The sequence below is a fragment of the Pogoniulus pusillus genome, chromosome 41, assembly GCF_015220805.1.
Source record: "Pogoniulus pusillus isolate bPogPus1 chromosome 41, bPogPus1.pri, whole genome shotgun sequence".
Taxonomy (NCBI): Eukaryota; Metazoa; Chordata; class Aves; order Piciformes; family Lybiidae; genus Pogoniulus; species Pogoniulus pusillus.
The window spans coordinates 4,485,066-4,499,511 of record NC_087304.1 but is presented as its reverse complement, the minus strand read 5'-3'; the positions used below and the strand labels follow the sequence as shown (position 1 = coordinate 4,499,511).

General features: G+C 62.8%; 2 protein-coding genes across 3 annotated transcripts; both read left to right on the top strand.

Moving 5' to 3' along the window:
• Window positions 1-242: 242 nt before the first annotated feature.
• On the top strand, window positions 243-1,808 carry LRG1 (leucine rich alpha-2-glycoprotein 1). Of its 2 annotated transcripts, XM_064175336.1 has the most exons (3): window positions 243-319; window positions 491-1,714; window positions 1,747-1,808. In XM_064175336.1, exon 2 carries the CDS (start codon window positions 503-505, stop codon window positions 1,505-1,507), a length of 1,005 nt encoding a protein of 334 aa, XP_064031406.1. In that variant the 5' UTR covers window positions 243-319; window positions 491-502; the 3' UTR covers window positions 1,508-1,714; window positions 1,747-1,808. The 2 variants fall into 2 exon arrangements, with proteins under 2 accessions (XP_064031406.1, XP_064031405.1); XM_064175335.1 differs by lacking the exon at window positions 243-319 and having other exon boundaries at window positions 436-1,714.
• A 945-nt stretch (window positions 1,809-2,753) lies between these two features.
• Window positions 2,754-12,944, top strand: LOC135192047 (uncharacterized). The gene is made up of 16 exons (XM_064174866.1): window positions 2,754-2,837; window positions 3,816-3,874; window positions 4,176-4,407; window positions 5,373-5,455; window positions 5,529-5,760; window positions 6,250-6,437; window positions 6,544-6,657; window positions 7,116-7,527; window positions 9,150-9,304; window positions 9,533-9,697; window positions 9,934-10,129; window positions 10,831-10,913; window positions 11,000-11,297; window positions 11,793-11,983; window positions 12,071-12,193; window positions 12,274-12,944. The coding sequence occupies exons 2-16, from the start codon at window positions 3,827-3,829 to the stop codon at window positions 12,616-12,618; spliced, it is 2,865 nt and encodes a 954-aa protein (XP_064030936.1). The 5' UTR covers window positions 2,754-2,837; window positions 3,816-3,826; the 3' UTR covers window positions 12,619-12,944.
• The last annotated feature ends 1,502 nt before the right edge of the window (window positions 12,945-14,446 follow it).

The following is a 14,446-nucleotide window of genomic DNA, read 5'->3' as shown; positions in this document are numbered from 1 at the left end:
AGTGGTGCCATGGCAGGGGACCCCACCCACCCCCAGCACCCACCACACACCTTGTCTCTGTGTCCCTCACGCAGGGGTGGTGGGTTCTGGGGGGGGTCTGAGAGGGGTGAGGGTGGCTAGGGGGCATCGATGCCAGGAGCCATGGAGTGCAATGAGGAACAACCAGGCCCCTGTCCCTGCCCCGGATGCTGGCAGCCTGGCAGCAAAGGCGGCGATTGCCCAACTGGCATGTGAGGCCAAGCCACCAACCCCAGACCTGGGTGGCAGCCGCCGAGGAGCCAGGACTGTCCCTGTCGAGCCTCAGCAACCGGCTGGGAAGGTGAGGGCAGGGCTTGTGGCGGGGGGCGGGGAGGGATATGGAAGTCTGAGTGGGGTCAGGGAGATGGGGGACATGTGGGTCAGGGCATCCTCCTGCCCTGCAAGTGGGCACCGGGCCAACGCGGGCAGCTCTTGCACAACCCTCGGGATGACAATGGCTGCCTGCCCACAGCCCAGCGCCGTGATGCCACCGGGCTGGATCCTGCCACCGCTGCTGCTGGCGCTACTGGCCGTGGGCCATGCCACGCCGTGCTCGCCCCGGCCCAACGCCACCCGTTTCGTCTGCACGGAGCCCACTCTCAGCACCTTCCCCAAGGGGCTGCCCACCGCCACCGTGGCCATCTCGGTGGAGTTCACAGCTCTGGCCACCCTCCTGCCCACTGCCCTGGCAGGGCTGCCCCGGCTGCAGGAGCTCCACCTTTCCTCCAACCTCCTTACCACCCTCCCCGAGCCCCTCCTGCGCCCTGTGCCCACCCTTCGCATCCTCGACCTGACCGACAACCTCCTGGCTGACCTCCCTGCTGGCATCTTCACCACTGCCCACCACCTCCAGCACTTGGCACTGAGGGGCAACCAGCTGCAGGTGTTGAAACCCTCCTGGTTCCAGCAACTTCTGCAGCTGCAGTGGCTCGACCTGGCTGCCAACGGGTTGGCAGAGGTGCCATCGGAGGTGTTCCACCCCCTGAGTGCCCTGCGAAACCTGGATCTATCCCACAACCGACTGGCAACCCTGGCACCGGGGGCACTGGCTGGGCTGCGGGCATTGGAGCAGCTCGACCTGGAGGGCAACCACCTGGGCATGCTGCTGCCTGCCACCTTCCTGCCTGTGCCCTCCCTGCGCCTCCTCTTCCTCCAGGATAACAAGCTGCAGGCGCTGCCTGCTGGCATCTTTCTCCCCTTGCGTCACCTTCGCGCCCTCGACCTGGCACGGAACCAGCTGCAGGCACTGGAGCTGCCCCCCCGGTCCCCTGGCCCCCCTTTGGACCTCGACATCTCTGGCAACCCCTGGGACTGTGAGTGCCAGCTGCTGGAGGTGCTGCAGCAGGTGGCCCCACAGCTCGTCACTGCCCGTGACACCCTCTGTGCCAGCCCCCCTCGTTACCGCGGGCGGGAGGTGGCTGAGGTGAGCCAGGCTGGCGACAAGGGTTGTGCCACCCAGGGGGATGGCCAGAACCCTCCAGACCCCTAGGCAAGGGGCTTGGTGTCACCCTGAGAGCCTGGGCATGTCACCTCTCTCCCTGCCATTCCATCCCCAGCTGAGATGGGCTCTCCTGGGGAAACTGAGGCAGGAAGAGGGGGCTGCAGCTGTCCCCATCCCGTGATGCCCATCCCAGTGGCACCCAGCCCCTTCTCACCAGGCTTAGGCTGTCCCATATCGCTGTCCCCATCCTGCCTGGCACATGTGGGAAGCTTCCTCCCGCAGCGGAGGCACATATCCCTGTCCCCCCCCAACAAGAGCACATTAAACATGGTCACTTGATGCCACCTCACTCTTTCTCCTGTGTGTTGTCCTGTGAAGTCCTGGGGGATAAGACAGTGACAGGCACCATGTCCCCTAGCCATGCCCATTCCATACCCCCACTGTGTCTCCTGCCTGTGCCCATTCCCAAGCCTCTGCTTGGCTTGGGGACACTTGGTATGGAGATACTTGGCATGGGGGCACCTTGTGTGGGAAGACCTGGCATTGGGGACACCTGAGTTGGGGACATTTGGCATGGAGATGCTTAGCAAAAGGACATTTGGTACAGGGACACATGGCAAAGGGCCACCTGGTACGGAGCTGTTTGGCATGGGGACACCTGGCAAGGGATCTCTTGGCGTGTGGGCAGGCGCTGGGGGACATAGAGGTGGCGAGGACACAAGGGGCGGTGACACTTGGCATGGAGACGCTTGGCATGGGGACGCGTGGCACGGGGACGCTGGCATGGGGACGTTTGGCATGGGGGCGCCTGGTATGAGGACGCTGGTATCGGGATGCTGGCATGGGGACGTTTGGCATGGGGACGCTGGTATGGGGACGCTGGCATGGGGACGCTGGTATCGGGACGCTGGCATGGGGACACTGCCATGGGGACGCTGGCATGGGGACGCTGGTATCGGGACGCTGGCATGGGGACACTGCCATGGGGATGCTGGCATGGGGACACTGCCGTGGAGATGCTGGCATGGGGATGCTGGCATGGGGATGCCCAGCTCGGGGACACTCACCGCTGAGTGCCTTGGGCTGGGGACGCGTGGCCAGGGGACACCAGGGGTGGGCACCCCCGGGCCGGCCTGTGCCTGGGACCTGTCCGCGCCGATCGTAAGCCCCGGGACGTGATCGGGCCCCACGTGGCGGCACCGCCCAGACCCCGCCCTCCGGACCCGCCCCTCCCTCCTGATTGGTGGCGCTGCGGCCCCGCCCCGTCGCTGGTTGGCTCTCGCCGCCAACTCCGAATCGCAGACTGGGCGGGGGGCAGGGGTCGCGGCCAGGGATCGCGACCGCGATAGAGGGGCTCGACAGACCCGCACCCCCCGCCGTAAGTAGGGACCCCGGGACGGACACGGCCGCGGGTGGAGGGTGGGGACTGGAGGAGAGTCTCTGGAGAGGGTCCTCGGGTCCGACCTCGGGGGGTTCGGGTGGGCTGGAGGTGGACAGAGGTGAGAGGCGATCCAAAGGGTCCCCTGCTGTCGCCCCTCTCCTTGATGGTTGCCCCAGAGCACCCCAAGGACCCTAACGGTTCCTGCTCCCCTCCAGGGACCTGCCCCATGCTGCCCGAGGGGACCCCTAGGGTTCCAAGAGGACCTTCTCCCCTCCCCCCCCACTTCCAGGACCTGACACCTAGGACCCACGTGGGTACCCTCAGCGACCCAAAAGAACCTGCCTCCACCCCTACAAGACCTGAGGGGGCACCCCCAGGGACTCCAAGGAGCCCTGACCCCGCCAAGGACTTCCTCACACGCCTCCCCCAAAGCCCAGCTAGGACTCGCCCCCGGGGGTGCACAGGGCCGGGCCATGGGGGCAGCCACGCTGCTGGGGGTCGGGGGGCAAAGCGGGTCGGGGGAGGCTGCTGTGGGTCTCGGGGCTGTCCCAGCCGAGGAGACAGTGACCGGAGGCACGTCCCTAGCACAGGATTGCGAAAGGTGAATCAGCCCAACCTTGGTGAATCACTCTAACACCACCACACCTCCCCCTTCCCAGGTCCCAGACTGAGGTGGGAGGCACCTAAGGAGGGATGAGTGAGAACCGAGAGGGGATGAAGGGACGTGAGAGAGGCCAGCCCCACCCTCAAATCACTTCCACACACCCCTGAGACCCTCTCAGACAGCTCAGAAGCCTTCGGCTGCTTCCTACTGCTGTCATGAGTTGAGGTGTCTCAGCCCTCAGAACAATGGGAGCTGTGAGGGGGTGTTGGGTGGGCTCAGCCCCACAATGCCCTGCCCGGTGGGGGGGTGACCATGGAATTTGGCCTCCCCCAGGCGTCCATCACCCTATGATCCTTCTCTTCCCAACACAGCCACTGCCACCATGTCAGCCAAAACTGCCATGACGACAGAGGACGGTCAGGAGCTGAAGGTAGAGGGTGCGAGGAGGGTGTGTGTGTGGGGGGAGGGCTGTGGGCATCACTGTGGACACCACCATCATGCCCTGGCAGAGCATGGTGAGCCAGGCGGCCAACCTGACGCTGGTGAGCTCAGCCTGCAGTGCCATTCCCACTGCCTACACCTCCACCAGGGATTGCCACCCCTACCCCTCCGGGTTATCCCACCCTTGGGTGGGCTTGGGGAGTCCTCGGCTTGCCCCAGAGCCACGCTTGGGAGGTTGGGGACACACGGATGGAGCCCCCATCCGCTACGGCGTTTGGGGGCTCCTGCAGCTCCACGCACGCATCCTGACCCCGGTGTGCCCCCAGAGCATCGGGGCACGGGTGGCCAACCTGCCCCTGGTGAGCTCAGCCTACGGCATGGTCTCCACTGCCTACGCCTCCACCAAGGATTGCCACCCCTACGTCAAGTCCGTCTGCGACGCCGCCGAGAAGGGGGTGAAGACGCTGACGGCAGCGGCGGTCAGCGGCGCCCAGCCCCTGCTCACCAAGCTGGAGCCCCAGAGTGAGTGGGGCTGGGGCGACAGCACCCCGTGGGGCGCCCCAGAAAGGGCCCTGGTGGAGCTCTCGTGAGGCAGTGGGGCAGGGAAAAGCTCTTTGCTCGTCTGCAGTTTCCACCATCCCCAAACAGAGCTGAAAGGGGCTGGAGGGGGGCAGCTCCCTGTGGGGTTTGAGGTGTCCTGTCCATAAGTTGTCTGTAGCTGAGCTCTTGGTGAGGCAGCAGAATATTAAACTCCCCCTCAGATTTCCTTTATCACCACCAAACGCACCTGCAGGAGCTGGAGAAGCTGGAGGGGGTGGGCAGCACCCCACAAATCTGAGGGCTCCCCAAAATCTGGCCTTTAGCAGAGCTCTTGCAAGGCAGCAGGACAGGGGAAAGCTCTTTTCTCATCTGCAGTTTCCATCATCACCAAATAGACCTGAAAGGGGCTGGAGGAGAAGCTGGAGGGGGGGGAAGGGGGGGGCAGTGCTCCTTGAGTTTTGAGGTACCCCAAAATCTGACCCTTAGCAGAGCTCTCCCAAGGCAGCAAACTGCTTCAATTCATCAGCTTTTGTGTCTCCAGTTTCCACCATCACCAGATACACCTGAAAAGGGCTGGAGGGGAGGCAGCACCCCACATGTCTGAGGACCCCCCCAAAATCTGGCCCTTAGCAGAGCTCTCCCAAGGCAGCAGGACAGGAAAAAGCTCTTTTCTCTTCTCCAATTTCCACCATCACCAAATACCCCTGCAAAAGGCTGGAGGAGGAGCTGATGGGGGAGAAGAACCTCTTGAGTTCTGGGGTACCCCCAAAACTGATCCTTAGCAGAGCTCTCCCAAGGCAGTAGGAGAGGAAAAAAGCTCTTTTCTCTCTGGTTTCCACTGCCACCATATACACCCACAAAGGGCTGGGCACCCCAAAACCCTGGCCCTGGCAGAGTTCTTCCAAGGCAGCAGGCAGTTAAAGCTCAGCCCTTTTGTCCCCCTCCAGTTTCCACTGCCAACGACTATGCCTGCAAGGGGCTGGATAAGCTGGAGGAGAAGCTGCCCATCCTGCAGCACCCCCCGGAGAAGGTAACATCTCCCTTGGGGGGCACGGGTAGGGGTGCCAGCCTGGACGAGACGTCCCTGTGCTGTCCCCTCCCAGGTGGTGGCAGGGACCAGGGAGCTGGTGTCGTCCACGGTGAGGGGTGCCGTGGGCTTGGCCCGCGGCGCGGTGCGGGGCGGCATGGAGAGGACACGCTTGGCACTGGGCACCGGCGTCAGCACCGTGGTGGGTTCCCGTGTGGGGCAGCTGCTGGCCGCAGGAGTGGGTGTGGTGCTGGACAAATCAGAGGCACTGGTGGACAGGTACCTGCCTGGCATGGATGAGGAGCCAGGTAAGTGCTGATGGCGCTGGAACCCACCTCCCAAAACGGAGGGTTCTGGAGCTCCCACCCCATTGCCCAGCACCTCCCTGGTGTTGTTTGCCCACAGTGCCAGGGTAGCACTCAGCACCACACGGTGCCTGCAGCCGTCACGACACCACAGAGGTCCCCATCAGCTGGGAAGCTGACGCTGGGCAATGTGGCACAGTGGTGGGTGAACTCTCACCTGGAAACCAGGAGGCAAATATAGCCCCGTGCCACCCACCTGCCTATTTATAGCTCAGCACAGGGCAGCGGTGCCCAGAGCTGGTCCCATGTGACAGCAGCGGTGACCGCAGAGGCCGCTTGGCTTTGTGGTGGTACCTCCACATGACCGAGCATCAGACGCGGATCACCTCTGCGGCGAGGGGCTCAGCCCAGCGCTGTCGCTGCGATGCTCTGGTGCCCGGTTTGGGATGGTCCAGCGTGGGGTGGTCCAGGCAGGTGGTTCTCACCCCGCAGCAGCGGTGGCAGGCGTGGAGGTGGCCGTGCCAGAGCGGCCGAGACGCCGGCAGAGCTGCTTCGTCCGCGTGGGCACACTCTCGGCCAAGCTGCGGCACCGAGCCCTGCGGCGCCCGCTGGGTGAGCTGCAGCGGGCACGGCACAGTGCCCTGCGGGTCTTGCACCAGCTCCACCATGTCATCGAGCTGGTAAGGATGTGACAGGGACTGTGCCAACCCCATGCCAGCCTGACACTCTGTGCCCCACCCCTCTCCTCCCCCTCCAAGTACTTCCACTTTGCTGACCCTTCCCCAGATCGAGCAGGGGCAGCAGAGCACAGGGAGGCCCCTGAATGGCACCCAGCAGCATCTCCACCGCATGTGGCAGGAGTGGAGCCAGCAGGACGCTGTGCCCATGGAGGAGAGTGAGGTACTGGGTGGGGGTACCATGGAGGACACAGGTATGGGGTAGGGGGGGCACAGTTGTGAAGGAGAGCAATGTAAGGAGCAGTGATGCCCATGGAAGTCATCGGTGTATGGCAGGGAGACCCATACCCAGGGAGGACAATGACGTATGGGGGGGGGAGCTCCGTGCCAGTGAAGGATGCCAAGGCATGAAATTGAGGCCATGGCTGTGGAGGATACAGGCACAGGTTGGGGAACCATGACCATGGAGGACACCAAGGTATCAGGTGGGGTGGGAGTGGGGTATGGAGTGGGAGGCTGCGCCCATGGAAGTCACTGGAGTATGGAGTTGGGGGCCATGCCCGTGGAAGAGACCAAGGCAGGGGTGGGGTCCTGTGACTTTAAAGGATGCCAAGGTACGGGGTCCAAGATGGGCCAGGCAGGAGGACCAGCACACCCCAGGGCCTGCCGACTGCCTTGCAGGTGGAACCACGGACCCTGGCCATGCTCCGCGGGCTGCTGCACCAGCTCCATGCCGCCTGCACCCGCCTGGTCTCCAGCGCCCGGGGTTTGCCCAGCAGCGTGCAGGAGACAGCAGGGCAGGTCCAGCATGGCGTGGAGAACGTGCAGGCCACCCTCGCCCAGGTGCACTCCTTCCAAGAGCTGTCAGGCTTGGTGCTGGCACAGAGCCGGGAGACGATGACGCGGGCACAGTCCAACATCGACGAGCTGCTGGAGTACGTGGGGCAGCACACCCCCGTGCCCTGGCTGGTGGGACCCTTCGCCCCTGCCCTGGTGGAGTATCCAGAGGATGTCCCCGTGGAGATGGCCAAGTGGGAGGGCTGTGTCACCGTGGAGGGGACGCACCACCTGCCAGCTGCCCCGCGGTGCTACAGCTGAGCTGCCAGTGCCACCGGACTAGGGGAGCACCTACGGAGGGCACCCGCGGCAGTGCCCACAGAAGCAGACCCCTATCCCCACTGGGGACGAGGTGACAATGGACTCTGTGACCCAGCTTGGGACAGTGGCACATGGAGGACACACACTGGGCTCAGCCCTGCCTGCCGAGGGTCTGTGGCTCCCTGTGGTGCCCCCAGAGCCTGGGAATGTTGGGATTTCTTGTTCTGGAAGCTTCTAGAGCCTGGAAAGAGGAAGAAAACAACATTTTAAGCCTTAAAATGAGTCACAACCCCTAATACCGGCTGCCACGAGGCCACTGGGTGGTGCCAGGGCTTGGCACAGAGCTGGGGTTGCAGAGTGACCCTGTGGGGAGGGTTTCACTGGTGAAGTGTTGGGATGGGGACAGAGCAGTGAGTGCCAGTAGTGTGCTGGGGTGGAGGGTCGTGGCAAGGTGCTGGAGTGGAGGGTGCCAAGGAGGTGCCAGGGTGGAGGGTGCTTGGGGGGATGGTGGGGAGGAGGATGCTGGGGAGCATGCTCAGGGGAATCACAGAATCACAGAATCAGTCAGGGTTGGGAGGGACCACAAGGAGCAGGCAGTGCCAACCCCCCTGCCATGCCCAGGGACACCCTACCCTAGAGCAGGCTGCACACAGCCTCAGCCAGCCTGGCCTCAAACACCTCCAGCCATGGAGCCTCAACCACTTCCCTGGGCAACTCCTGCCAGGCTCTCACCACTCTCATGCTCAACAACTTCCTCCTCATGTCCAGCCTGAAATGGAGAGTTCTGGTGGGGTTTTGGAGGGGAGGGTGCCAGGAGGTTGCCAAGGTAGAGGGTGCCAGAGGTGTGCTGGTGTAAAGGAGGCTGGCAGGGTGTCAGTGGGGTGCTGGAGTGGAGGATGCTGGCAAAGTGGAGGGTGACAGGGTGAAAGGTACCAGGGGGCTGCTGTGGTAGAGGATGCTGGTGAGGTGTCACGGATGTGCTGGGGTAGAGGGCAAGGCACCAAGGCAGAGGGTGACAAGTGTAGTGGTGGGGTGGAGGGTGCCAGAGGGGTACCAGGGTGGAGGCTGCTGGCCAGATGCCAGTGGGGTGTCAGAGCAGAGGGTGGCAGCAGGGTGCTGTGCGTGTGCCGGGGCAGCTGGACTGTGACCCCCAGCGTGTGGCACTGGACTTCGCCCCACTTATCATCACCGCGGGGCTGGGCTCAGGGTTTCCCCGACGCTGTGGGCACAGCGTGGCGACAGCACCCATCAAGTCGGCACTGGGCTCCCTGGCACTGTCTGTCTGTTCTCCTGCCACTGGCACCCACCGGGATCGGTCCGACCTCCGCTGGGCAAGTTGCGGGCGGCGACACTGGGGTTCCCCCGAGGGGCAGGTGGGGGTTGGGGGGTCGGCGTTAGGGGAGATCGGTACAGATCGGTGCCAGGGGAATCCCGGTCCAGGGGCGGGGATCGGTACAGCCTGGTCCCGACGCACCCGGTCATGGCGTAGCCAATGCAGCCCGGTCCCGGGGCTGATCCGGTCCTGGCTGGGTCGATGCAGGTTAACCCGGGGGTGATCTGGTTAGGGGCGATGGGTGTAGGCTGGTCCCGGAGGATCTGGTACCGCTGCGAATCCAGTCCTGGGGGCACCACCGCAGCACCATCCCGAGGATCCAGTCTCGGGGCGGGAGGGGTCCCGGTCCGGTGGGGACCAGCGCAGTTCGGTCCCTGAGAGGGGGATCCAGCCGTGGGGCGTCCGGAGCAGCTCAGCCCCGGCAGATTCCGGTCCCAGGGTGAGTCGTGCAGCTCTGTCCGGGGGTGTCCCGGCGGGAGAGGTCGGCGCAGCCCCCAGGGAACAGCCAGGACACGTCGGGCCCCGCCGCTCCCCGCGGGTCGCTGCTCCCGGACCGCCCCGGGCCGGCCCCGCTGGGCGTGTCCCGGTCACATGCGCCCGGGGCCGGGCTCCGGGGCTATAAAGGACGGAGGGGAGGGAGGGGGCAGAGTTTGGGCCTTAAATCGAGCTCCCGGAGGTGAAAGCCTCGTCCTGGGGAGGGACTAACTTGGGCTTTCCCTGTCGCGGGGGCTGGGAAGTTCCGACCCAACTCACGGCTCCGTGTCCGCCGCCCAGCGCCGCCATGGCCACCAGCGAGACCGGGACGGTGCCGCCCAAGGCTGAGGAGCAGCAGGTCGGTGCGGGCAAGGAGAGGTCTGGAGCGGGGCTGTCCGGGGCGAGGGGGAGTGCCGCTGCTTGAGTCCAGGGCTCTCCGGGTTATCCCACCCTTGGGTGGGCTTGGGGAGTCCTCGGGTTACCCCAGAGCCACGCTTGGGAGGTTGGGGACACACGGATGGAGCCCCCATCCGCTACGGCGTTTGGGGGCTCCTGCAGCTCCACGCACGCATCCTGACCCCGGTGTGCCCCCAGAGCATCGGGGCACGGGTGGCCAACCTGCCCCTGGTGAGCTCAGCCTACGGCATGGTCTCCACTGCCTACGCCTCCACCAAGGATTGCCACCCCTACGTCAAGTCCGTCTGCGACGCCGCCGAGAAGGGGGTGAAGACGCTGACGGCAGCGGCGGTCAGCGGCGCCCAGCCCCTGCTCACCAAGCTGGAGCCCCAGAGTGAGTGGGGCTGGGGGGACAGCACCCCGTGGGGCGCCCCAGAAAGGGCCCTGGTAGAGCTCTTGTGAGGCAGTGGGGCAGGGAAAAGCTCTTTGCTCGTCTGCAGTTTCCACCATCCCCAAACAGAGCTGAAAGGGGCTGGAGGGGGGCAGCTCCCTGTGGGGTTTGAGGTGTCCTGTCCATAAGCTGTCTGTAGCTGAGCTCTTGGTGAGGCAGCAGAATATTAAACCCCCCCTCAGATTTTCCATGTCTGCAGTTTTCATCACCACCAAACACACCTGCAGGAGCTGGAGAAGCTGGAGGGGGTGGGCAACACCCCACAAGTCTGAGGGCTCCCCAAAACCTGGCCCTTAGTAGAGCTCTTGCAAGGCAGCAGGATAAGGAAAAGTTCTTTTCTCATCTGCAGTTTCCATCATCACCAAATAGACCTGAAAGGGGCTGGAGGGGAGGCAACACCCCACAAGTCTGAGCCCCCCCCTAAAACCTGACCCTTAGCAGAGCTCTTGCTAGGCAGCAGGATAAGGAAAAGTTCTTTTCTCATCTCCAGTTTCCACCATCACCAAATAGACCTGAAAGGGGCTGAAGGAGAAGGTGGAGTGGGGGAGGGCATCACCCCATGAGTTTTGGGGTGTCTCCAAGCCCTGGCAGAGCTCTCCCAAGGCAGCAGGCTGCTAAAACTCATCCCTTTTGTCCCCCTCCAGTTTCCACTGCCAACGAATATGCCTGCAAGGGGCTGGATAAGCTGGAGGAGAAGCTGCCCATCCTGCAGCAACCCCCGGAGAAGGTACCTTGGTGGGGTGGGCAAACCTGCTCGAGGTTCCCCCCTTGCCCCAGCACTGCTGAACAGAGAGTTTGTTGTCCTCCCAACAGCTCATCTCTGACACCAAGCAGCTGGTGACCTCCACGGTGACTGGGGCCAAGGATGTCCTGACCAGCACCGTGGCCGGGGCCAAGGACGCGGTGACCAGCGGGGTGACTGGCGTGGTGGGCATGACCAAGGGGGCTGTGCAGGGCAGCGTGGAGCTGACCAAGTCAGCTGTGAGCAGTGGAGTCAACACTGTCATGGGCAGCACCGTGGGCCAGATGGTGGTGAGTGGGATGGGCTCTATGCTGGAGAAGTCTGAGGAGCTGGTGGACCATTACCTGCCCATGACAGATGAGGAATTGGGTAAGTAGCCAATGTGTGGTGGGCTGGAAGGGTCCCTTTGGAAGAGGAGGCTCAAGGGGGGGACCTCATTGCTGTCTACTACTACCTGAAGGGACATTGTAGCCAGGTGGGGGGTGGCCTCTTCTCCCAGGCAACCAGCAATAGAACAAGGGGACACAGTCTCAAGTTGTGCCAGGGTAGGTCTAGGCTGGATGTTAAGGGGAAGTTGTTGGCAGAGAGAGTGATTGGCATTGGAATGGGCTGCCCAGGGAGGTGCTGGAGGCACTGTCCATGAAGGTGTTCAAGCAAAGCCTGGATGAGGCACTCGGTGCCATGGTCTGGTTGATTGGCCAGGGTTGGGTGCTAGGTTGGACTGGCTGAGCTTGGAGCTCTCTTCCAACCTGGTTGATTCTATGATTCTTTGGAGAGGGGTGGGTAGAGCCTGGGCAGGGCATTGCTAGAGGAGGGGTGGTGAAGGTGGTGGGGGGGCCACCTGAGCGGCTGCTTCTCCCCCAGCCAAGCTGGCCACGGCTGTGGAGGGCTTTGAACCGGAGCAGCAGAGGCAGCAGCAGAGCTACTTCGTGCGCCTGGGCTCCCTCTCCAGCAAGCTGCGGCACAGAGCCCTGCAGCACTCGCTGGCCAAGCTGCAGAGCGCTCGCCACAGCAGCCAGGACCTGCTGGCACAGCTCCAGCGCACCCTCGATCTGGTAGGACCCATCCCTGTGCCCCCCTGCCAAGTGTCACCTTTGGGGCTGCAGCTGCCCGCTCATGCCAGCCTTTGCCTCTCCTCCCAGGTGGAGCACCTGAAGCAGGGCATGGACCAGAAGCTTCAGGGAGGGCAAGAGAAGCTGCAGCAGATGTGGCTGGAGTGGAGCAAGAAGCAGCCAGGTGGTGGCAAGGACCTGGTGCCACCAGAGGTAGGTGGAGAAGAGCAGGAGGTGCCTGGGGGCCACTGGGTGCCCACTTCACCTCTCACCACCCTCTTGTCCCCTCGCAGACAGTGGAGTCGGGCACCTTGGCCATGCTGCAGGGCTTGACACAGCAGCTCCAGAGCTCCTGCCAGCCCTTGGTGTCCAGCCTGCAGGGCCTCCCTGCCAGCATCCAGGACAAGGCAGGGCAGGTCCGGCAGAACGTGGAGGCGCTTCGCAGCTCCCTCTCCTCTGCCGCCTCGCTGCAGGACGTGACCGCCGGCGTGCTGGCACAGGCCCGTGCCCATGCCACCAAAGCTCGCCAGCTGATGGATGAGCTGGTGGAGCACGTGGCCCACAACACCCCCCTGACCTGGCTGGTGGGACCCTTTGCCCCCTCGGGCCAGCGCCTGGTGGAGCTGGAGATGCAGTAGCATCTTCTAGGGTTGGGGGATGTTGGTACCCCCCAGCAAGCTGCAGTAGGAGCATCTACTAACCCCTGCCTGGCTCCCTTGCCTGTAACCACCGTGCCTGCCTGCGTGGGGGCACCCCTGCAGCCTCTCTCAGGTGCAGCTCTGTTCCTTGTCACCTAGGCCAGGGCTGTGCAGGAGTTTGCCTTGGTTCCCCTAAGTGCCTCCTGAGTTCATCTCCGGCACCCAGTTGGGTTCCCTCATGTCCCTTTTGTCCTCGGTGCCTTCCAGCCCTTGGTGGTGCAGTGCCAGGGCTGCTGGTCAAGCAATAAACTCTGGTTAGTTTTGCACTGGACTGTGAGGCTTCATTTTTTTTGGGGGGAGGGGTGGTAGTGGGGTCCTGTGGCCGCATCCTGCCTCAGTCAGGGTCTCAAAGGGAGTCAGGTCATAGCCCTGGATCACCTCCCCTCTACTGAAGTCACTGGAGGGGACTGTCTGGTAATGAGGCCTCAGCATCCTGACCTCTTTCCTGTGTCCCTGAGTAGAGCCCACTTGGCTGAGGGCAAGTTAAAGACCCAAGACCTGAGACACCAACCCCACCCTTTGCCATCACACAGCCCATTGAGCCCCCTGGGCTGTTCCCTGCTCTGCTGGGACCAGGAGTGGAAGGTCAAGAACAGAAGGTGGGATCAGAGTTGTCTTGGAGCAGAATGCACCTAGCTCCAGGGGCACAGACAGGCTTAGCCTGGGAAGGGGTCTTAAGGAGCAGAATCAGGCAGGGTTAGAAGGGACCACAAGGAGCAGCCAGTGCCAACCCCTGCCATGCCCAGGGACATCCTACCCTAGAGCAGGCTGCTCACAGCCTCAGCCAGCCTGGCCTCAACCACCTCCCTGGGCAACCCCTGCCAGGCTCTCACCACTCTCCTGCTCAACAACTTCCTCCTCACCTCCAGCTTTGCTCCATTGCCCCCAGTCCTGGCACTCCCTCACAGCCTCAAAAGTCCCTTCCCAGCCTTTTTGTAGCCCCTTTCATATACTGGAAGGTCACCTGGGACCCTCCTCTTCTCTACCAGCATCTGGTAGTGGAGAGTAGGACCTGTGCCCCCCCATCTCATACACCCCTTACTGGGGTGCCATAAGGCTCAACCAGCCCCTTCTGGAGCCCAGTGCCACATCTCCCTGTCCTCATCCACCTTGTTGGGGTCCTTTGTTCTCTTGTGTCCCCAGTCCCATCTCACCCTCCCTCATCCACCTCTAGCAGTTGTGTAAGAGGCACTCAGAGCTGGGTTGGGCTTGGGGTTTTCTTTCATGGGGGGGGAGGTGTGTTTGGTTTATTTGGGTTTTGTTTACAGAGGCTTGGGAGCATGAAATCAGCCCTGGAAAAGAAAGCAAAGAAAAACCTCTCCCCAGGGTAGAGTTGCAGCTAGAGCAGGGTAGGGGCATCCTCCTCCCACCAGCATGGCACAAGAGGACTCAAGGACACAGCAGCTTGGTTGAGCTGGGAACATCTTTATTGGACATGGACCAAAAAAAAATAAAAAAGGTAGAAACCTAAAATCTGGAGGGGAAAAAAAAAAAAACAACAAATCAAAAACAGACAAAAAAAAAACCCCAACACCCCCCCAAAAAAAAAAGCAGAGACAAAACAGCCAAAAGATAGTGCCCAGCACAAGGCAGGATCCTGCCCATGGTTCAGTCCCTCCCTGGGTGAGTTGGGAGAGAATATAATGGTTTGGGGGGGTTCTTTTTAACTGGTTTAACCCAAAAGCTGGTGCCCAGCCTCTGCTGCCTCCCCTCCAGCAGAAGGATTTGGCTTCAGCAGCTGCCTCCAACTGGAGAAAAGATGAGGGTG